Source organism: Microcaecilia unicolor, chromosome 9 (genome assembly GCF_901765095.1).
Source record: "Microcaecilia unicolor chromosome 9, aMicUni1.1, whole genome shotgun sequence".
NCBI lineage: Eukaryota > Metazoa > Chordata > Amphibia > Gymnophiona > Siphonopidae > Microcaecilia > Microcaecilia unicolor.
Genome location: NC_044039.1, coordinates 38,742,682 through 38,767,397, shown reverse-complemented (window position 1 = coordinate 38,767,397; position 24,716 = coordinate 38,742,682). Strand labels below are relative to the sequence as shown.

The following is a 24,716-nucleotide window of genomic DNA, read 5'->3' as shown; positions in this document are numbered from 1 at the left end:
CCACAATTAGCAATATATTTGGCTTCCAAATAGTAGAGGAGATAAACTGGAAACAGGCTGCATCAATTGGCTACAACTAAATATAGTAGTCAGAGATTCTTGTAAGCAAGCAACAACCTCACCTAAATAATAATTAATAAAAGGACAGAATAATAAATGAAAAAATATTTAATAACCACTGCCAATTTTATCAACAAAGTGGATCACAACAGTAACTATAAACACAATCCACAAATCAACTAAAAAGAACAAAACAAAAAAAAAATGTATCAGAAAAACCTGCAATCCAAAGAAACAAGTTAACTGATCTTAATCTCCATATGCCTGGCTGAATAACTAGGCTTTCAGATATTTTCTAAAAAAACCTTTCAAACCTGAGACTTCTCCTTAAGCTCACTAGGCAATTTATTCCACATTGCTTGGCCAATACATCATATTAATCTACCTCATGGATATGTCAAATGAACAGTTGCTAACAGACAATTTGGTTGCCGTAAGTTGAATGTTTTGGAAGTTAAAATGTGCAGAGACAAAGCACAGATTTCTTTTAAAATAAGAAAAAAAAGCAATGAAAATTACCACACATTAATTAGGAACGTAATAATTGTTATACACAGTTTTGTTGTTTTAAAATGCTCTACAAAAGCCTAAGCAAGGCTTCAGGTTTTAACCAAAACCTCAATGCAAAACTAAGTATTTATCACTGCTCCCCTGCCTTGTCTTGTAGCTTTTACTCTGTTATTGGGCCTTTTCTGTGCCAACTACTTCTGAGGGACACAGACATATATATTTGATTCAACTAGAAAAGGTGTAATAGCACCTATAATGGAAGAACAAAACACTAATTTTTAGTATCTTCAAAGAATCTCTACTTAGCTGGAAAATAAGTACCTAAATTCACAACTCATCATCACCCAAGACCAGAAGTTTCAACTGCAAGACATGAACTTAAAACTTGCATGAAGTAACACTAATAAATGTATTTATTTAAAAACTTTTGTGCCGCTTAATCCAAAGTTCTTAGTGGATCACAAACGAACATTAATAAAACTGCATCTGCTAACTGACATACAGAAAATTTCTTGACATTATTTAACAAAAAAAAAAAAACATATCCTAAAAAGGAGCTAAGAGGTCATTCATTACCCCCACTAAATACTTTCAAAAAGAGTAGAGTTTTAAGTTCTTTTTTTAAACTCCTTCAGGTCCTGCATCTTTCTCATTCTAAGAGGCAGCTTATTCCAGTATAAAGGACATGCAATGTAGAAAACAGTGTTCCTGTATTCATCAGATCTTATAACATGATGAGATGTAACACCAAGCAGCAGTTGACTTTCTGATCTTAATCGCACTGCACATGACACCTATTAACTACTCACTTGACATTTTGAGATCATTATATTAAGTAAAAGACCTAGAACAATTGTATTTTCCCTATAGTATAATAATTCACCATTTCTTTTTCATTTAAGTTTATTTACAGTACAAAGATTTCTAGCTCCCTTATTAGTTTTAAACTGACCTCCAGTAGACTATCCCCAACCAATGCCACCAGCAGTCTGTGGCCATTCCTTTCTCGCACCAGTGCTGCATTCTCTGAAGCATACATGCAGGTAAAATCAAACATCGCCACATCTGGCTGCCCATAGTGATTGATGGCAAAGTCCAATGACGGCAGCTGTTGATTGGTGGAGAAGTCGGCAGCCTCCCTTGCATAATTGAGTAGAGCTTCCTGATCTACATTCTCCCGGGATAACAGCAGCTCCGTGTCGGCATAATCCTATCATTGAGATAACAAAATGCACAGGAAGTTACTAAAAGAAACTAGATTCCCAGGGAATCAGAGGGACAGTTTCATTTCCTGAATTTTGCTAATATTTCCTATCCATCAAACCACCGTCGTAAAAAAGCAAAGTTTTTTTTTTTAAAGATTATATATATATATATACAAACACACACACATATATATTTTTTTCAAATAGTATTTCAAATTTACAATTCTACAACTGCTTTCCAACCTCATACCACAGAAATAAGCAACAGAGAAAATTAACATTTATCATTGATTTCTGGCTTCACTACTCGAAAGGTGAGCTAGTCCTTAAAACAATATAAAAAAAAAAACAAACATAGTAAATGACAGCAGATAAAAACCTGAACGGTCCATCCAGTCCGCCCAATAAGATAAACTAATTTTATAAGGTATGCGATACTTTATATGTATATCCGAGTTTGATTTGTCCTTGTCATTCTCAGGGCACAGACCGTGGAAGTCTGCCCAGCACTGTTCTTGTACTAAAAGTTCTGAAGATAACGTTGAAGCCCCTTAAAATTTACACTCCAACCCATCCATATCTATTCAGTTACGATCAAGGCATAGACTGTAGAAGTCTGCCCAGCACTGGTTTTGCTTCCCAATTACCGGCATTGCCACCCAATCTCCGCTAGGATTCCATAGATCCATTCCTTCTAAACAGGATTCCTTTGTGATTATCCCACGAATGTTTGAATTCCATTACCGTTTTGATGTTATGCTTCTGTTCTTAAAAATAAGAGTTAAAGCTTTACAACCAAAAAAATCCCAAACCACTTTGGTCCGCCAACTACAAAGAAATGAATTATCATCCAATATTCAAAATGAAAAGAAGGACCTCAGGGTCCAACACCTCAAACTTGTAGGGTGGAAATTAGTCTTAGGTCCAAAAAAAAAAAAGAATTCAATATGATATTTTATTATTTTTATATATTACAAAAATGCTCCAAACCACTACTTGTCTCAGATAACCTGACATCAAAAAACTGGTCTGTAAGTTGAGTCTATGCAAATTAAGTTTTCCAATTGCAGCCTAATTAAAGCCTCATGGTAGAAACCACTGCTCCAGAGGCAAATGCATGCTACAATCCTCCTGCAGTACTAGGCACATTAATTAAACATGGCAGCAACTCTTTAAAAGATGCTACATGTTTGAATCATCCAAACAATCAAATCTGTGCTTTTGGGCTCTTCCAATACCAAGGAGGCAGTGCATACAAATCTATCTCATGCGTCTGACGCACGCAGACAAACAGATTAAAACTTGATCAGATGATTCGTCCACGCCGCACGGCCAAGAGGACTTTGGGCTGGTGGGGGTTGGGTCCCCCGCCAGCACAGGTACGCGACGGCAGTGGGGGAAGGTCGGCAGCAGGAAGGGGGGCTCGAGCAGGGGGGTCCAGGGGTCTGGAAATCGGAGGGAGGGGTTCTGGAACTCGGGGGAGGGGACAACAGGAGAGGAGAGGAGGGAGGGAATGCACCACATGTACAAAAACTAGAAAACAAAAAAAAAAGAAAGTGGGGGGACAACCCTGGAACACGGAGGAAGGGGTGACACGAACTGGGAGGAAGGGAGGGGGGTCCTGGCACACACTCACTCTCTCTCACAGACACAATCGCACCCAGTCTCATCTCTCTCTGTCACACATTCGCACATTCACTCTCTCTCTCACACAGTCACTCTCACACACACCCTCTCAAACATACACACTCCGAGGAAAACCTTGCTAGCGCCCGTTTCATTTATGTCAGAAACGGGCCTGTTTTACTAGTACTTTATAAAGTCAGTGTATGGACATCTAAATCTGCAGTATGTCCATCCTTCCCATGTTTTCCTATGTCATTAGTACACACATGTACCAAGACAGCCGGCTCCTCCCCAGCACACACTATCTAAAATCCTATCTAGGTGACGTGTGAGGTCCGCCACCTTTGCACCAGGCAGGCAAGTGACCAGGTGAACCTCACATCCACCAGCTACCTACATGCCTAATAATTGAATCACCAACTACAACAGCCATCCTAACTCTTCCCTCCTGGGCAAAAGCTCCTTGAGACACATCTTCGATGTGAGAGGATACTGCATCCTCTGGTGGACTGATCCTGACTACAGGATTTCTTCCAACTTCTCCAGGGTGATACTCTCCTTTTAGGAGATCTCCCTCCTCCAAGGAAACACATTCTCAAAGTTGGGATGTACTGTAATAACATTCCAATGCTTTTTTAATAATCACTGATAACTTCATAGCCAAAGAGAAACAACTGGAGACCACAGAGACATCAGCACCAACAACCAGTCGTGACCACTGACCAATGCTGTCTTGTATGCCTGTTTAAGCACACTTGAAGGATAGCCCTACAAAATGAATTTATGAAACAATATAGGTACTTAGCATTTAAATTCTTCTCTAGATGAACAAATGTGCCAAAATCTTAAAGACTCAGAAAAGGGCAAACTATCATAACGCAATAATGTGCTGTAGTCAGTAGGCTTTGAGTGCACAGAAGTGTTAAACTCATCGCCATGTCTGTAAACCCAAACATACAAAAATAACTTATGTATCACACCATAAGACATTTCAAATTATATTGCTGAAGGTCTCAATAAAGTTTTTAATTGAAGTTCCAACCCCAACCAAAAAAAGGCAACTATACAGAACCACCGTATATGTATACATTCCAAAAATGAAGACAACACAATACATTGAAATTCAAATGCCACAAACAAATTGGCCAATGGTGCAAATATGGCTCCCATGGCAGTACCTGAAGTTTGCACGTATAATTGATTCTGAAAAAGAAAAAAAGTTCTTCTTTAATGCAAACACCACCAAGTAAAAAAGGTCAGCATGAAATAGTGTCATCCAACAATTTAATACTTCAAACTACTCTTAATGCACTACCTTGACATATTGAAGTAAACAATATCATATCTAAAGTGACCATGTCATCAATCCAATGGCTGAAAAATTCTATAACAGAATCAATGAGTAATATCAGATGTAAGATGGAACATCCAAAACAGTGCTGCAAAACCCTAGCCAGAAAACGAAATTCAAAAGGGTGCATTGCTTGAACAGGTGTCCAGGAAGGTGAGGGGCAGTGCTAACCGGCAATTCTGGGGAGAATGAAGAAGGATCCAGATCCCCACTGTTCCCTTCACTGGATCCTGTATTCCTCCCTTCATGCCACACTTGGTTTACCGGTTCTACAACTGGCACAGGATTTAGACAGAACAGAATAGCACTGCATGGCACAATCATCACCATCTGCTGGAGACAGAGAAATAATGGCGAGCTTGTGCTGCATTGTGCTCTTTATAGGGCAGACTTCGCAGACAACTGGTCTGTCTTCAGCTGCTAGCTGACAGCACAGTGGTTCTGGGCTGGGCTAGTGATGAAAAGCTACATTATTTCACATGTTATCACTGCATAAACTATTTCAATCTACCTAAACATGTACAGAAGGAGAAAAAAAATGATGTAGCCTCATGAAGATGCCCAAACTCCAAGAATGAGAGTAGCTGAAATTATAATTATACTACTTCTGTTATAAAGCAGATAATAGCTCATAATTAAAGCAGGCCGATAAATTCAGTAATAAGCTATTTAAACAGATGGGTTTTTTCCTATATATTATCAGACAGTTTTCTACCTACCATATACCCATGATAAAAAATCAATTATGTAATCAATTATGTCTAACCCGCATAAGACAAATATGCTCTTGTAAATACAACTCAATGCTTACACGAAGAATCACGCCTTTTTCCAGCAGGCTCTGTTTCTTGGCAGTCATAACAAAGTAATGAGTGTCATCTTTGTAGTACACAATGTTCTCCAAGTCAATACCTTGAAGGAAAAAGAAAAATCACTGGTATTAAATTATATTTGCAGAAGCAAGTGAGCAGTATTTTAGCATTCATCTCACAATTTCTCTCTTACCCCCTGATCTACTTTCAAATTGAACTTCTGGTTTATTACATAAAAACATGTTAATCATTTCGTTTTAGAACAGGACTATGGCAAAGATATTAATGCAGTTTTTCACAATTTCCTCAACATTTTAAATCTGAATTCCATAAAGATAAAAGTTACTATAGGGAAAAATCAAACCAAAACCCAAAGGAAAGCCTGAAAGTAGTGAGTACGTAAACTCCATTTTCTTCACCCATCCCTCTCTCTGAGGTCCTTCTGGTACATAATTTCTACAGTTCTAAATCTAGCCCATCTTTTCCCTTACAACTACACAAAAATAACCACCTGTGGCCTCCCGAAGATCCTGGAAAAACTTTTGGTTAAATATAAAAGCTACTCCACTGATCTCCTCCACTTTGGCTTCAGCAGTAGTGTTGCGATTGATGAAGTTGGCTGTAATGGCAATTGCCAGCTTGCCACGAAACTCTTTTCGTCTAAATCCTTAAAAAAGAAAAAAAACACACATGTATATAAATATTTACATAATTTGCCATACCTCTAGGAACCCGCCCCACCTCTCCCTTTTCCAGCATTTCAGACTAAAAGGTCACACTTTAGTAAACTCTAAAATGGTCCTCTTCCCCTGCTTGGGAAATTCTGAAAGGACCTGTTAGCGATAGTGGCCAGCAGGTAGAAAAGGCCACAGTAAAAGCCAGAAGGATGCCTGGGTGCATAGAGAAGGGAGTATCAAGCAAGAAAATGGAGGTAATTCTGCCTCTATACAAGTCTCTGGTGAAGCCCCATTTAGTGTACTGTGTACAATTCTGGAGATCACACCTTCTAAAAAGATATGAGCAGATGAGTCAGACCAGAAGGCCGCTACTAAAACAGTCTGTGGTCATCATAAAGTGTATGGGGACATACAAAGATCTCGATATGTACACTTTGGAAGAAATGCGAGAGAGAAGGAGAGATATGATAGACATTTAAATAAGTGTGGCATAAATGTGAAGTCTCTTTCAACTGATAGGAAGCTCTGGAATGAAGGGGAATAGAAAGAAGGTAAAAAGGAAAAGACCCAAGACTAATCTAAGAAAATACGTCTTTATGGAAAGGGTGGTGGATATGTGGAACAAGCTCCCAGTGGAGGTGGTGGAGATGAAGACTAACTGAAATCAAGTGTGGCACAAGCACAAAGCATCTCTTAGTGAAAGGAAGAGATAGTAAGTGGTGTGGATAGGCAAACTGGATAGGCCATAATCTGCCATGTTCTATATTACTTCTAGTTTGAGTCTTGCATATGGTTTCTTCAGTATCAGGCCCGGCATTCAGACGAGAGAAGATTTGCCTACAAAATGAGCAATACTTGCTGATAAAAGGAAACATCTGTTTCTAAGTGAAACATATTCATAAATTGAAACTGTGAACTGAGCAAATCTGAAAATCACACAGTAGACAGATCCAGGGGTCTGCACGAATCTTTTCCGGAGGTGGGAAGGCGGTAGAACGAGAGGACATGAAATGAGATTGAAGGGGGGCAGACTCAGGAAAGATGTGAGGAAGTATTTTTTTCACGGAGAGGGTGGTGGACGCTTGGAATGCCCTCCCGCGGGAGGTGGTGGAGATGAAAGCGGTAACGGAGTTCAAACATGTGTGGGATATGCATAGAGGAATCCTGTGCAGAAGGAATGGATCCTCAGAAGCTTAGCTAAAATTGGGTGGCGGAGCAGGTAGGGGGAAGAGGGGTTGGTGGTTGGGAGGCGAGGATAGGGGAGGGCAGACTTACACGGTCTGTACCAGAGCCGGTGATGGGAGGCGGGAAATACTGCTGGGCAGACTTATATTGTCTGTGCCCTGAAAAGGACAGGTACAAATTCAAGGTAAGGTATACACATATGAGTTTGTCTTGGGCAGACTGGATGGACCATGCAGGTCTTTTTCTGCCGTCATCTACTATGTTACTATGTATTTCTCAGAGTTATACCTTTTAATTTTCTTTACTTTTGGGGGATCATTTTATAAAAATTACCCCAGGTGATACTTCAATAAAACTGCATACTAAGAAGGCGGAACACACACTTATGTGACCCAAGTGTAGACATGTTCTGGGAAGGAGATTGTGGATGGTGTTGCAGTTTATGCGCATAGTTTATAAAATGCGTATGCAAGTAAATTACATAACATTCATGCCTGTTCCTGATAATGGTGGTACCCAACCCCACATAGTACATCATGGGATACAAGGAGCATGGTCAGTCTGTCAAATAAGGGGACTTTTCCCTTATATGGTAGTCTCTACCTACCCTACCAAATAAGGGAACTTTTCCTTATACAGTCTGTAACCCCCACCCCCACCATGTGTCCCAGGTGCATTTTCAAAATTTCAGCACCTTGATCGGAACGCAGGGGCATCACTCCTCTCGTAAAGATACACTCTGTGGGGGAACTAGATACCAAGGATAAGGCTGATGCAGAAAGCTATCAGAGCCATGAGAGTTGGGTCGGGTCAGGTCATCAACTAGTATAATACCACCTCAGACCTGGCAATATATTTCTCACATTAACTCTTTCCAGTAGATGACAGCGCACAGCTGATAAACTTGTCTGCATTGCATTTTAATATGCTGTGCACTGTCTGCACAAGTTAACTTCAGCCCAGAAACCCTTTTAGCATCATGCCACAAGTAATGAAAGCACAGGCTGCTCATTAACTGTGCCCTTCTGCTCATGGTAGCTTTCTGCATCAGACCCATTATGCGTCTTGACATACCCTTCCAAAGTCACGCTGCTTAAGTGCAAGCAAAGGATATGCAATCAGAATCTGATATAATTAGTGTTTTACTTTTAACACAGCAATATAAAACTTGTTTGAGCAAAAAAATACCAAACAGATGGACAATCTTTCTATAGTCCTTAGTCTATTCCAGAGAGATGGCAATGGCTCTCTTGCAATTCAAATTTCACCTTTATTAACATGTGGCCTTCGGAATAATTTTGGAAAGAAGATCTTACTTAGAAATTTAGGCTGTATGAGCAGCTGCACCTTATGATGAAATTTAGGCTAAGGTGAATAAGTAAACAAAGCCTGCAGACATAAGTAACCACTATAAAAATAAACAGGCCATCCACATCAGATAGTTCAGCATACCCAAGGCCAGAGTTTCAAAAGGGGGATTTGATCAGCCATGTTAAAAACCATATTGAGGTTTCATGCTACAGTGCAAGGCTGGAGAAACAGCTTCAAATGAAGCAAGGCCCAGATGAATCAACTAATACTGATCTTCATTCCATATGGTCATAGCATGCATCAGATGCATAAGGCCTTGAGTACATACCATCCTAGACCTAGAAGCCAGAAGGAGATGGATTGAAAGTTGGGATGAGAACAAAGGGCCCAATACTCAGCAGGACGTATCTGGATAGAAGCAGTTTTGACCCAAGCAAGTCCTGTTCACCAGGTTATCCTAGAATTTCAGCGACATTTACACAGATAGTGCAATTGAAAATCCAGTCATACCACTTTGGCACTATTCAGGCAGTGCTGGTATGGTCCAGAGGAAGAGCCTTGGTGGCAATATTCAGTCCATTAACTGGTTACCTATCTGGATAAAGTTAGGAAAACAAAAAGGCTATCTTAACTTTATCCAGGTAGTTACCAGAGTACTAGTCTGAATATTGCTGGTACCTGATAAGTGCTGGCGGCTGTATTATACCCAGCTATTCAGCAGTGCTATTTGGGTACAGCCTGGTGCCAAATATATAGGTATAAAAAAAAACTGTGGACTGCTGTGGGCTAACTATTGACCCAACAGTAATTAGCTTGACTGATTTCATGATGGTTAAGTCCTGAAAAACCAGACCTAAACTACACAATGTTTATCCAGATAGTGGTTGAATATCATGGCACTATGCTAGCTCTTTCCTCCCTTCATCTCTTCACTATATGGTTACTTTCAGGTTGGCTAGAGGATTTTCAAGCCAATACTATCCGTGTAGTAGCAGAAAATCCATGGATAGTGGAGCTATGTTTCACCAGCTCCTGGTGAACATAACACTCCATTTGAATATTAGGCCCTTTATACCCTCTAAAGTGTACCAAGTGCTTGGTATGTACATAAAATACATACCAAGTGATAGCATTTTAACTGATTTTAGAGATCAATTCTGCAGCACACATATACTGTGCTTTTAATCTAACACAGGGGCCCTCAACCCACAATGAATATGCATCAGATAGATTTGCATAGAATGGACTAATGCATGCGAATCGCTCTCATGCATACTCATTGCGAGTATCCTAAAATCCTGACTGACTAGGTATTGCCTGAGGACTGGGCTGAGAACCTCTGATCTAAAACACATGCCAATGCACCCAACAGTATCACCTTCCAAAGTGTTTCTTCTGCCATCTGCACCAATGACAATATCAAACTCATACTCCGATACTGGATGTGGTGCTGGGTAGACCTCTGCTTTCCATCCAATTCCTGAAAATAAAATTCAAATCATTAACACTGCATCAGTGCTCTGCCAGATATTTTCTCTCTTTAGATTTGCAAAAAATCACACATCCCTTAATCTTCTCAAGTATTCTCAGCCAGATATGTTCTCTTTAGATTTGCAAAAAATTGCACATCCTTTAATCTTCTCAAGAATTAATTATTGTAACTATTTATACTCAGGATTGACCAAAACTTCTATTTCGAGGATACAGCTACTACAAAACACTGCAGCAAGAATTCTATTTCATAAATCCAAGTTTGACAGGATTATAAGCACTGCTTAAATCCTTACATTGGCTTCCTATAATTACTAGAATAGATTTTAAAATCTTGTGTTTGGTTCATAAAATTATTGGTGGAAATTGTCCTGAATATTTGAGCTCTTTAGTTTCACTTAGAAGAAACCAAGAATTTTGTAGGTCTAGTCACAAAAATAAAACTTGTAGTTCCTTCAGCTCATTCTTTAAAGCTCAAATCATTATGCAAAGTACTATTTCAGTTTATTGTCATTTCATCTTGGAATTCAATACCTGCCACTCTTAGGCTAGAACAAGATTACCAGAGATTGACAATCTTTAAAAATTTTGGCTTTTTCAAAAAGTATTACAAATTTTCAGCTCCATTCATTAGTGAGGATTTGTTATTACTTTTGTAACATTGATCTATTTGTAAACCGTTTAGAGCTATATAAAAAGAATACGCTATGACAGTTTCAAACTCAAATACAGTGTTAAACATTGTCAAAGGAAAACTTGTCAACAATCTTCAGTGAGTAGGCCCTTCCCATGCTGATCCACAGCCTATTCCTCTTTTTTCTTTCGGGAAAGGTTGAGCCTGCTCAATAAGCGATTCGGTCCTTTCTGGTGCACTATCTACAGAAAATGGAAATGCTCTCAACTAAGATGTCCGTTCCTAGTAAATCTAATCAATTCCTTGAGACCTGGAAGCTTTTGCTCAGACATTACCCCATACAGAACTTGGCACAAACTAAATGAGGGTTATCTTTTGAACTTGGATGAAAGTGGCTAGAGAGGGAGGAAAACCCAGAGTAGTCATCTAGCCTAGTATCCTGTTTTTGACAGTGACCAATTCAGGTCACAAGACCTGGCAGAATCCCAAAAAGCATCAAGATTTCATGCTGCTTACACACAAGGATAAACAGTAGCTTTCCCTAAGTCCAGCTAACAGTTTATGGATTTTAACTCCAAGAATTTGTCCAAACCTTTATTTTTAAACTAACTGCTTTTACCACATCCTCTAGCAATGAGTTCCAGAGCTTAACTAATGTGTTGTGAAAAACCTATTTCTCTCGTTTGTTTTAAATGTACTATAACTTCACGGAGTGTCCCCTAGGTTTTCATACTTTTGGAAATTGATTCACAATGTTCCACATCTGTTTGAACAAGTTTCAGTCTCAGCTCTTTCTGATGTCAGTGCCCCGCTCTCCAAAGACTGTCTTAGGGAAGGGAAAGGAAGGGAACAGATTTTGGATTTATTTCATGCCTTCTTTGGTAGTAACTTGAGGCCAGTTACATTCAGGTACAGTAGGTATTTTTCATTCTACAGAGGGCTTACAATCTCTGTTTGTACCTAAGATCAAAGAGTTCTAATGGGATTTGAATTTCGCTTCCCTACTCTTACCATTAGACTATGCCTCCACTCTTAGTTACAATAAAGAACATAAATCTCACAAAGGGATATTAATACATAAGAAAAGGCACCTGAACTAGCAAAAAGGACACAAAACAAGTAGGAAAAAGTTATTCTTTCTCAGATAACCTTCACAGGACAGACTCATGCCCACAGGGCCGGTCTTAGCAAGTGCAGGGCCCTATGCAGACCAATCTGATGGGGCCCCATCCTAGCCCCGCCCCCACCCCTCCATCTGAGCTCCAGGGCGGCCACCCCTCCCTCTGAGCTCCCGGGCCATCCCCAGGGCTCCCCAGCTCCAGGGCTGGGCTCCCCAGCTTCCTCCCTCCCTTCCGGCCTCCCTCCCAGCTCCAAGGCCTCTCACCAGCTCCCTCCCAGTTTCAAGGCTCCCCTCCCAGCTCCCCCTCCCACCCAGCTCCAAGGCCGGCTGGCTGGTCTCTCTCTCTCTCCCTCCCACCCACCAGCTCCAAGGCCCCCCTCCCTCCCCGCTCCAAGGCCTGTCTCTCTCTCTCTCTCTCTCTCTCCCTCCCTCCCACCAGCTCCAAGGCCCCCCACCCAGCTCCCACCCAGCTCCAAGGCCCTCCCTGCTCCAAGGCCTGTCTCTCTCTCTCTCCCTCCCACCCACCAGCTCCAAGGCCCCCCCACCCAGCTCCAAGGCCCCCCTCCCTTTGAATGTTAAAAGTTACCTCGTCGTCGACGTCGGGTTACAGCGGCCGGCAGGTAGCAGCAGCAGTGAAAAGCAACACCCACTACTACACCCTCCCACCCCCCCAAAGCAGGTCGCCACTGCACACACCCACCCTCTGTCCTACATCAGCTGCGCGCCGCATCCCACCCCCGTCTCTGTCAAATAGAGAAAACAAATTTAAAAAGGTAACCAGCGAAAATATTTTTACGAAGGAATCGGAGCCCCGCAGCCAGCCATGGGTTCTGAGCTGTGCATCTGCTCCTCCTCTCAGCTTTGACGTCACTGCCCCTGGACTGCAGGTATACCCTGTAGCGACGTGAGAGGAGGGGGGCCACGGTGCATCAGTGCCTGCTGTCACCTCGGAGGGGGGGAGGGTGGACGGGGCCAGCGGTGGCCACATGGGGGGGGAGAGTGGTAGTGCTGGCAACTTGGGGGGGTGTAGGGGTGACAGCTGAAAACGTTTGGGGGCACAGAGGGCGGGGGGTTCACAGTTCAGAGAGGGAGGAGGGGGAGGGGTCCTGCAGTCACACAGAGGGAGGGGGGGAGCAAAACCTTGCTAGCGCCCGTTTCATTTTTGTCCGAAACGGGCCTTTCTTACTAGTGATATTATAAAAATACAATAGAAGTGAGTATTGTTGCTTTTTGTATACATGTATACAATGCTTGACAATAAAAGAGAATTAAAAAAAAAAAAAAGTCCTTACCCAGTAAAAGGATCTCTAAATGTCATTATGGATACTGAAATTTTGTTCAGTAGGCAATGGCAGCCGAAAATCAAAGATGGTTTGGAATTATTGCTGGGCCATTTGAATGGAATCAGCTGACAACTGAGGTAAGAATAACAAACTACTGCAGCTTTTGTAAGCAGGTTAAGAAAATATTTTTCTGGAGAGTTTGGATAAATTTATTTATTTTTTCCCTTCTCCTCCACTGGAGATATATCTGATGAAGATTATACAGGGCTTTAATTCTGTCAGCTCCCAAAGCACAGAGCTCTAGGTCATATCCAAGTGCAATGGACACAAATCAGGACATCATGATCTGATCCCAGGCATCTAGAGAAGATGGTATGTCTTTCTGTGATGGACATTTTCCATTCCAAAGTGCATCTTTTGAAATAACTTACTGTGTTTTCCATGGCTGAACAGTCAGTGTCACTCAAGTTGAAATCAATTAGTATTTATTTAAGCATAGGTTTGACTTTTTTTTTCACAGACCAGGATGAATTAACTAAACAAGTGGGTGATATCTGACAGTGCCAACATGGATAGCTCTCCGAAAACTAAGCAAAAATGTATGCTCCGGGGTTCCTATGCAGCTGCAATTCACTAGTCTCAATCTATTTGTCTCCAAGTTGCAACAGAGATGTGGCACTGTGCTTATATTTTTCTCTCAATTCTCAGTAGCTATGAGATGTGTGCTCTCCAAAGTGTTTTGCTCTCCCTCCCTCCAAATCTCTTCAGTACCCAATAAAAAGAAAAAAATGTTTTGTTTTTACATCATTCATTTTAAATTGGAAGTCTGACAACATAGCACACTTTTTTGAAAACATTCTGTACCATTAGAAAAGTTAAATATGTAGACAGTTTGGAAAGACAATAGTACTGGACAGGATCATGTGACAGCTGCTAATGTTCTCAAAATCTTAACTAAATTAAATGCTACCATCATCAAACATTTCCCATACACATCTTTGCGTTTCTAATTGCTGGGCATCTTTCAGTATGTCATCTAATATTTAAGCATTTAAAATCATTAATAACTTTACAAAATAGCATAATAAAGCAAGTTAATTTCCTTACTCTCGTTTTCCTGGTCTTCAGGAGGTTCAATGAGCCCCTGAAATTCCACATTGACATGTATCTCAATTCCTAGGATTAAGGCGACTTTTAAAAGGATCAGTTGAAGCTGACGAATACCTACAGGGGAATAAGAGAGACGAGCAATGAAACAATCGTAACATTTGCAATGAAACACAAAATTAGAAAATGAAGTCTTTCACTTATTCAAGTTACAGAATGCAAGCAAGATGTAAAAAAAAACCTGTCACCCGCATATTGAAAAGTCAACATGTCACAACCCTGCTTAACCTCAGAGGAAACACAAGTTCTAATGCCCAATCTGTTTATTGCATGCTTGTGCGTATTCTGTTACATTTATTTATTTCATCTCCATTTCTCCAGGACGCATTCCAGGCATCCATCATCCTTTTCTTGAAACATCAAGAAATATTTTTCTCCAAAAGGGGTGGATGCTTAGAATGCACATCCTCACACAGGAATTGAAAATAAATACACAACAGAAAAGCAAAAGATAAACAGAAAACCCTTGTGGCAAAAGAATGGTAATGAAGCACTGTGGTAGTTACAGTCCATAACAGAAGTGGTATGGCCACATTGGGGTACATGTCTTTTGGGTACTGCCATTTGTGGAGTGCCTGAGACTACAATTTAGGTGTCTTTTGCTACCCTTCAAATGCATTCTCATGCATTATTCTTAATAAGTTATGAATGACTGGAGTTGATATGACTACTCATCCTGGAGCTCACATTGCGTAATCTAGGGGGGGAGGTTGGGATAGCTTGTTATTGATACGTATGTGCTAAATATTAATGAAAACATTGAAATATAAAAATGAGAAAGGGGGGGCGGGGATAAAAATGATAAAAGTTTGAGGATGGTTTAAAACACTTGTGCTTCATTGCATACAGTTTATATTTGACTTTTGTGTATTTAATGGTGAATATGCTAAATTTGCACTGTCTTCAATAAAAATGTTGAAACAAATGCATTCTCGTTAAATAAAATGTGATGTTAATCCCCAAAATGACATGTTTGCACTATTCTCTGGGCTCCGCTCTCGTGGTACTCAGCAGTGACCAACCATTTATGTCAGTGAAAGCTCATCAGTGCAGGACCACAGAGCACCCAAGGCAAGCCAAGAGAGGGGCCATTGCCACTAATGGCTCTATTTTTCTGTAAGTTGGGCCACTTGTATAAAAACGACCTCAGCCCATGGCTGCTCCATTCAGTTCAGTGCCAGCAATCTCCCAGCAGTAACACAACCACGTTGCACATACACTCTCTGCACCACAGAGCAACTAAGCCTCCACCCTTACACCAACAGCCAACTGGGATGCAGACTGCTCTATCCAGCTTCTCAATGGGAAGACAATGAAGTGTTCTCTTCCTGGAACCCCATGAGAGCCAATCGCATTCCAGGAAGGATAGAGTTGGAGGTTACCAAACTAGAACACGTTGCGACCGGTCTGCTGTGCCTCATGCCCACCTCTTCAACTCCATGAGGCAATCGGAGAAGAGGTAGCATTGCCCTAGCTTTTAAAGGGCTGCAGACGATAAGGGATTAAAGTTTGCCATGTCTGCTGGGGGGAGGGGTTTTATGAAAATTGCACTGTGGGTAAAAAGTCTCTTGAATGGAGTGAGATCAGCACAATCACTGATAACAGCCCTCTTATTTGTTTGCGGTTGATTCTGGACCACAATGCTGTTGGTGTTTCTTTCTGCTTTGTTGAGCTGTGTGAGCGGTACTCTGATCTCAGAAGGAGAGGTGGAGGTGGCTGATTCAAAAGCCCTTTTTTTGCCAAAGGACAAAAAACAAGGCAATGCTCTTGGTGCACTATAAAGGCTTTTTAAGACAAAATGATACACTTCCGCACTCCACATAAGTCATTTAAAGATGGACTGAGGGAAACAGAGGCCTTCATTTTCAAAGCAGGACTTTTATTTAGATGCCATCATCTGGGCACCCAAAAGTCCAGTGCCAATGAGTATAGGCACACATATGGTGGTTCCCAAAAGTCCTGCTTTGCTACACTGTACTTCCCAAGATGGCAAAGACTAATATGTGAAGTGGTGACTACAAACCTGAACAGCAGTAGTACGATTATGCTAGGCCTCCAGAAAAACATTAGGGTAACTGCCATGGAGCAGCAATAACAACCCTATATAGCAGTGGTACAACTCTGGGCTTCTCAGAAGGCTGGGGTGCATTCATGGTAAAAATCCAAAAGCCTGATTTTTTTTTTGTTTTGCTTTTTTTTTTTATAGCCTCTCTAATATTTGTGACTGTGGGGATTTTTATCAAATTTAGTAAGACAGAAACAAGCTTCAATTGTTAGGAGGCCAATAAAGACATCAACATCTCAAATGATTTTCTAGTAAAGGTGTGATGGAGGCGGTCACTAGCAGTTTCTGGTATGCTTGAGATATAGAGGTAAGTAGTAGGAAACGTTATGAGGTCAAATAGAAGTCAATAGAGGAAGGAGAGTTGCTGCTAGTTGCATATGGGATGTACCTATAACTGCATTTAGTAACAATGGATAAATCCCAACTGGGCAGACTGAATGGTGATTTGGTGTCTTTCATGTTACTACATTAAGAGGTATGTTTACTAAGGTGAATTAGCGTTTTTAACGCGCCTGTAAATTTAAGACATGTTAAACGCTACCATGCCTATACATTTCTATGGGTGCATTAGCGTTTAATGCACGTAAACCATTTACACGAGTTAGAAATACTAACGTACCCATAGCGCTGCTTACTAAACATTGGCGTTAGGTTTCCTTTATAAATTTGTTCACAATGTAGTAGGACAGTTTCTGAAGCATACATAAACTTATACATTCCAAATATACTACTACTAAACATTTCTAGAGCGCTACTAGGGTTATGCAGCGCTGTACAAAATAAACAAAGAAGGACGGTCCCTGCTCAAAGGAGCTTACAATCTAAATAACGAAATGTCAAGTTGGGCAGTCTAGATTTCCTGGGTAGAGGTGTAGAGGTTAGGTGCCGAAGGCGACCTTGAAGAGGTGGGATTTAAGCAGAGATTTGAAGATGGGCAGGGAGGGGGCCTGGCGTATGGGCTCGGGGAGTTTGTTCCATGCGTGAGGTGAGGCAGAAAGGGCGGAGCCTGGAGTTGGCGGTGGTGGAGAAGGGTACTGAAAGGAGGGATTTGTCTTGAGAGCGGAGGTTACGGGTAGGAACTTAAGGGGAGATGAGGGTTGAGAGGTAAGGAGGGGCTGCAGATTGAGTACATTTGTAGGTTAGTAGCAGAAGCTTGAATTGAATGCGGTACCTGATCGGAAGCCAATGAAGTGACTTGAGGAGAGGGGTGATATGAGTGTATCAGTTCAGGCGGAAGATAAGACGTGCAGCAGAGTTCTGACGGACTGAAGGGGGGCTAGGTGGCTAAGTGGGAGACCAGTGAGGAGTAGGTTGCAGTAGTTAAGGCGAGAGGTAATGAGAGAGTGGATGAGAGTTTGGGTGGTGTGCTCAGATAGGAAAGGGCGGATTTGGCTAATGTTATAGAGGAAGAAGCGACAGGTCTTGGCTATCTGCTGGATATGCACAGAGAAGGAGAGGGAGGAGTCGAAGATGACACCGAGGTTGCGGTGGTTACATTCCAAATATAAGAATTTTCCAAAGAAAATAAAAAACATACATCAAAATTCAAGACAAAAGTGTCTTAGCATCTATCTCTTTTAAAATACTTACATTTGTATAGTTTAACTATTAGGCACACTATGAAAGACTTGCATAAAAGTCCATTTCTGTGCTTATGTAGTGATGTTAAAATGTATGCAAACTTGGCACATACTTATCTGAGAACCTTGAAAACTCTGCCACAGAATTTTCAACCCTATGCCTTAAAATCTACCGATGATTGCTACAAGAAAACCCAATGTGAGTGAGTGTGTGTGGGAGGGTGGGGGGTGGGGGTGGAGAGGGTTGTCTTGATTATAGGTACACTATTTCAACCTTTGTCAAAAACAAGCAGTCTCTATGGATTTCCATACGTGAGGTGTTACAAAACTAGGCTGTCAGACTGCAAAGCCACTGGACATCCAGCTAGAAAGACAAATGTGGGGGGAGGGGGAGGAGGTTGTGAGAAACAGTCCAGAAAACACTGAAGGCATTAAGAATCAAAACTAAAAATCAATGGAAAATTGAGCCATACCGAATAACATATGTTACTATTTGGCCAAATACAAATAGTGAAAAATATTATTTGGCCAAATACAAGTACAAATAATGGGCATTGAGCTTTACTAAATAAAAGAAGCAAAGTCCTATTTCAGTAGGATTAAGCACATTAGCAAGTTATTCCTATTCGAATTTAAATCAATATTCAGACGAATAAAAATAATGCATTCGGGGCACCATTCGGATCAAATACAAATACTTGGTACACCAGTAATGGATACCCCGAGGTATAGAGAATGATATATATGCATGAATATATTTCCATATGTCTAATCATAGCAAAATGCATGGGGAATATAAAGGAAACGCCTCAAAATACAAATCAAGCCAAGCATACTATGTAGCACAAAACTCTAAAATTAAAGTTAATGGCGCTTTTGTTTTTTGTGAAGAGGGGAAAGGTCAGAGACAGTGGAGGGGCTTAAAACTTGTCCTTAGTTCAAAAGAATTTTGGCATGCCAAAGGACAAGAGGTAATCTTGATAAATCAACGATCTACATCAAGAGGCTAGGATAAGTGATTTCTAAGACCAATACCATCAACACAGCTTTGTGGTGAGGCACTTAACTAGGCCACATCATAAGAGGAGTCAGAATGAAAAGACAGACAATGAAATCCTAACACAGGGAAACTAACAAAACTGGCAGCACAATAATAATGGTTGATTTCAACTACCCAGTATTACCTGTATAATGTCATAAATCAGGACATGCTAGGCAGGTAAATTTTCCAGATAAAATGACTGCTTTATGGAGCACCAGATTCAGGAACAGAGTTACTTTGGTTCTCAACAGAACACAAGATTTAATGTTAGAGGTACTACTACTAGAGGTAAGGGTGTTGGGGGTCACTAGGCAATAGTGATCATAACCAGGATTCCAGCCACAATACAGAACAGAAACTGTGCTAATACTACTACTAACCAACTTCAAAAAAGGAAATCAGCAAAGGCAAAAAAAGTCACACTCCTACAATTCAGCATGTCAAGCGCCTTTGACATGGTAGATCACCAGATCATGATAAAACTAATGAACAAAATCGGCATTGGAGGAGAAGTACAAAGATAGTTCAGGGGATTCTTGACATCCAGGTCCTACCAAGTCAAAATGAGAACACACTCTCCCCCCCCCCCCCCCCCACCCTGATGGCAGAATGCAGAATCCTACAAGGCTCACCAATATCACCCATACTTTTCAACATAATTATGACCCATTAGCAACACACTGACAATGGCTTCAACCCATTCGTCTACGCAGACGATGTGTCAATCTACATACCATTTGACAAGGACCCGACAGAAATCGAAACCAAAAATAACCCAAGGAGTGGATATTCTAGAAACCTGGGCAACTGCATTCAAGTTAAAACTAAACAGAGAGAAAAAAAAACAATTCTTAATCCTCACATCCACCTACTGTAAGGACACATTCTCCAGAAACACTCTAAATGCGTTCGCCCACCTGATAGCAGATAGCCAAAAAATCCTCGAGATCACATTAGAACGAAGCCTGTCTTCCGAACAACAGTCAACAAATGCAGTAACGGAAATGTTCTGAACAATGTGGAAAATAAGGCACATTAGATGCTATTTTCCAAGAAAAGTCTTCCACGTGCTGGTGCAAACACTAACCTTAACACACCTAGACTACTGCAATGGAATCTATGCTGGATGCAAAGAACAGGTTCTGAGAAAATTACAAACAGTGAAAAAAACCACAGCACAGCTGATTTACAGAAATTCACGATTCATAAGAGCCACCCCACTACTCCAAGCTTTACAGTGGCTCCCAATCAAGACAACTCAAGCTCTGCACAATAACCTACAGAATCACATTCAGTCTTGCTCCCAGCTACATGGCAAACCTAATAACCTTACTGACACGCAACATCAGCACAGAATCAATAAACTACCTCATACTCCACTTCCCCAACTGCCAGGGACTGCGATACATATCAGTTTACTCATCAAGCTTCACGTATTTTTGGACACAACAGTGGAACTCACCCCTAAAGCCTTAACAAACATGAATTACCACCTGAACCTCTGTAAACAATTAAAAGCTTTCTTCTTCAAAAAGTTCTTTTACAAGGACTCATGAGATCCCCAGACCAAACACGTCAGGCAGTAAGTTCCTTGCTAACTTGATCTTCAACACCAAGCCGAACTCAATCCTTCTTTTCATGAACAGGCAAATAGCTGCCAATTAAAATACTCTACTTCACTGAAATTCTTCGACATACCTAAGTTCCTTGTTAACTTTATCTTCACCACTAATCTGTACTCATAGGCGCCCGGTATAAGAGGCTTGGAGAGGCTAAGCCTCCCCTGCTGTGCTCTGAGGGGTTTAAATTGTTGATTTACCTCCATCTTCACAGCAGGCGCTGCAGTGAAAGCCCTCTAGCCTTGTGAATCAGTTGTAGAAATTGGTTTACGGTTTGTTTACCTTACTGCTGGGAGGGGGGGGGGGTTGGCTGGAGGTGTCCCGGGTTGCCAGGGAGATATTTAACGAGGATGACTTCCTGACCTGCACTGAGGACAGATAGCAGCAGAATCAGATACTGGACCAGCATGATCAGAAAAAGTCACCAGACAACAAAGGTAGAAAAGATCATTTTATTTTCATTATAGTGTTTGGAATATGTCCACTTTGAGAATCAGGTGCTCAACATTAAAAGTTTATATTTATTTATTTACTTATTTACGGCATTTTATCCCACATTAATTAGGGTGTTTTGTGGCTCTACATGAGAATTGTGATGATATGATCCCTTGTTTCATATTGTTGACGGTCTGCATTTTCCATATGGGTGGTATATTGGTGTATTAGGTTCTGCCCAATGTAATATTTATGGTACAGTAAGGTTCTGAGTGTGTTTTTGCACAAAGTTGTGCATAGTGTTTTGCAGTTGAGCGATTGTGCTTAGAATATGCTTTGAGCAACCACTTTATTCTTTGACATATGATACATATCTAATATCTAAATTTAACAAAGGGTATTGTGACTTTTATTTTTATTTATTTTTTCTGTGTGTTATCAGACAATTATGGATTTAATTTCTCAAAAGGTGGGGACTAAAAGCTGGTTTTATTTAGAGGACTTAAGCGTCCGTGAGGGGCAGTAAGGGGTTAGAAGACGAGATAGCTATACTGGGTCCACCTACAACACGGATTTTGTATATCAAAAGCAACAATTTATTGGTTATGTGATGGGTCAATGGGAATCAGTGTGCTGCTTTTAATAGTGGGGCAACATGATCAAATTTTTTGTGACCAGTAACTAGTTTAATGCCTTTGTTTTGGATTAATTGCAAGTGCCAGAGATCTTTGATGTGGAGTCCTTTGTATAAAGCTGATTACTAAAAAGTATACAAGGATGGTTAAGGCAGGAGGGGTGTAAAAGGGCCCTTATGGAATGGATAATGTGAAGCTTATAAAGAGTGTTTTACTACAGCAGAAACCTACAAATGAAAGAGTGGTGTCAAAGATGACTTCAAATATTTTCGTGTCTCAGACTAAAGGAACAGAGACACAGCAAAGTCGAATCGATGCTGCAAGCATTATGGTTGGCTGATGTGTGTAGAGGAGAATCTTTTATTTATCTGGGTTAAGGACTTCTCTGAGCAAAAAAGATTACTTGCATAAATAGGTATTACAACCAAACCCATCAAAAGTGACCATCTTTGGGTCAGCCTGATGGCTTAGGTAGTAAATACACACAGAAGGGCATTTTCGATATGACACCCAAGTCCAACTTTGGACCTTTTGCTAAAAACGTCCAAAATTCAAGTGGGGAATACAGCTATTTTCAAAACAGAAAAATCTTTTTTTTGAAAATGGATATTTGCTAGATGTTTTTGTGCTCTGTGCATTTATTTTTTGGTCCATTTTCAAAACAACCCCTCCTCCCCCCAAAAAAAACAAATGTCCAAGTGAAAAACACACAAAAATCAAGCCATTGAGATGATGTAGGAGAAGCCAGCATTTTTAGTAGACTGGCCACACAGACATCCCAGGAGAGCAAAGGGGCACCCTAGGGGGCACTGCAGTGGACTTTAAATAAATGCTCCCAGGTACACATCTCACCGTTGCTCCCTTATCTTGTCTGCTCAGCCCCCAAACCCACTAACCTTAACTTTACACCACTATAATAGCCCTTATGGGGCACCTATGTGGGTACAGTGGGTTTCTGGTAAGTTTTGGAGAGCTCACAGTTTCCACAAGTGTAAAAGGTAGAGGGAAGTATGGGTCTGGGTCCACCTGTCTGCAGTGCACTGCACCCACCACTACACTACTCCAGGGACCTGCATGCTGCTCTAATGGACCCAAATATAACATCTAAAGCTGGATTAGAGGCTAGTAAGTAACGTTTTTAATCACATTTTGGGGGGATGGGAAGGGGGTCATCTGGTCATTTAGGGCACCTTTTAGTGCCTTACTTGTTATAAAAACAGGTCTACTCAAAACATCTTAGTTTTAGTCCTGGATGGTTTTGTTTCATTAAGGCTGAAAAACAACCGAGGAATGCCCAAATCCTGCCCTTAACAGCACAGAATAATATCTAAAAAAAAAAATAAGTTTCAGAAATACAGATTTGGACATTTTTGTGAGAAAAATGTCCAAATGCTGCTTTATGCCGCTTTTTAGACAGGAAAAGAAATCAGAGCTTAGAAGTACATTATGAACCTTCTTAACAAGCTTAATGAGCTTCAGCAAAGTTTTAATTTATACTCATAAAATATGGAAACATTTTGTTAGGCATAGTAGAATTAAAACAATCAGACCAAAGATGTTATTTTCTTTGGAATGAAACCATCAAGACTTCCCTCCAATAGAGAAATGCAGAGATGAAGGTGTGCATTAAAGGGTATAGAAACCATGATGTAATTCAAGGGGCTGAAATTATTATGCACCTCGAGGACACCCTAATCTTGGACACCTTAAGGGCATAAAATTTTGCAGGCACAGAAGTATGGATTGACACTAAGATGCATGACTGCCAAAAGTTGTTTGTGAGGGGCATGCTCACTATGATATGATCAGGTAAGCATGTTTTCCTAAAGGAGCATTTCATGACAATGAAGTACTGAGGAGAAATTGTTCCAGCGATATAACTCAGGGGATCACAACCACCAAGTAATGGCAATGAAGAGCAGATGTATGTAGTGCAGGTTCCAGCAGCCCCAAAGCATAGACCCAGGTGACCCCAAAGCGCAAAAATCTTTATCTTCTCAGAGGTACACTGGCTAATGGCCTTCTAAGAAGCAGAGTAAACACCAACTATTAGAAAAGCAGGTTGAGAAACAGTGAAGGCAGGGTTATAACCCCACTGATGGTCTTTGTGACCTTGGGTAAGTCATTCAACTCTCCACTGCATCAAGCACAACTGTAAGCTCTCCAGGGACACAAAAATACTTGTACCTGAATGTACTTCACCTTTAAAAGTATGAGCTCAATTCAAACAGAGCCAGCCTAAGGATATTTGATGCCTTATGTGAACTTTGAGCTGTGCCCCCTCCCCCAGCCAGTGTCCTCCCCTCCCACCTCATAGTCCAGCATCATTTCACATTCCCTTCCCTCTCCTATTGTTCAGCATCTTTCCCTATTCTAGCTCTCTAGCAGGCTTATTTTCGAAAGAGAAGGGCGCCCATCTTTCGACACAAATCGGGAGATGGGCATCCTTCTCACAGGATCGCCCAAATCAGCATAATCGAAAGCCGATTTTGGGCATCCTCAATTGATTTCCGTCGCGGGGACGACCAAAGTTCACGGGGGCGTGTTGGAAGCATAGCAAAGGCGGGACTGGGGCGTGCTTAACACATGGGCGTCCTCAGCCGATAATGGAAAAAAGAAGGGCGTCCCTGACAAACACTTGGTCAACCAAGCCACAAAAATGTGCTCTAAATGACCAGATGACCACCGGAGGGAATGATGGATGACCTCCCCTTACTCCCTCAGTGGTCACTAACCCCCTCCCCACCCTAAAAAAACAAATATTAAATATTTTTTCTAGCCTCTATGCCAGCCTCAAATATCATACCCAGCTCCACGACAGCAGTATGCAGGTCACTAGAGCAGTTTTAGTGGGTACTGCAGTGCACTTCAGGCAGGCGAACCCAGGCCCATCCCCCCTCTACCTGTT

At 41.1% G+C, this 24,716-nt stretch overlaps 1 protein-coding gene across 3 annotated transcripts in view; it reads right to left on the bottom strand.

The window, feature by feature from the left end:
* Positions 1 to 24,716, bottom strand: part of MICAL3 (microtubule associated monooxygenase, calponin and LIM domain containing 3) — a 441,368-nt gene that overhangs the window by 318,179 nt on the left and 98,473 nt on the right. For 2 of the 3 annotated variants that reach the window (XM_030213784.1, XM_030213786.1), the window contains 5 exons: positions 14,373 to 14,489; positions 10,116 to 10,217; positions 6,076 to 6,231; positions 5,564 to 5,664; positions 1,523 to 1,780 (listed from right to left, as the gene is read on the bottom strand). In XM_030213784.1, the coding sequence (XP_030069644.1) occupies positions 1,523 to 1,780; positions 5,564 to 5,664; positions 6,076 to 6,231; positions 10,116 to 10,217; positions 14,373 to 14,489 (734 nt within the window). Of the gene's footprint in view, positions 1 to 36; positions 123 to 1,522; positions 1,781 to 5,563; positions 5,665 to 6,075; positions 6,232 to 10,115; positions 10,218 to 14,372; positions 14,490 to 24,716 lie in introns of those variants that run through there. The other variant, XM_030213785.1, reaches the window with a different exon arrangement.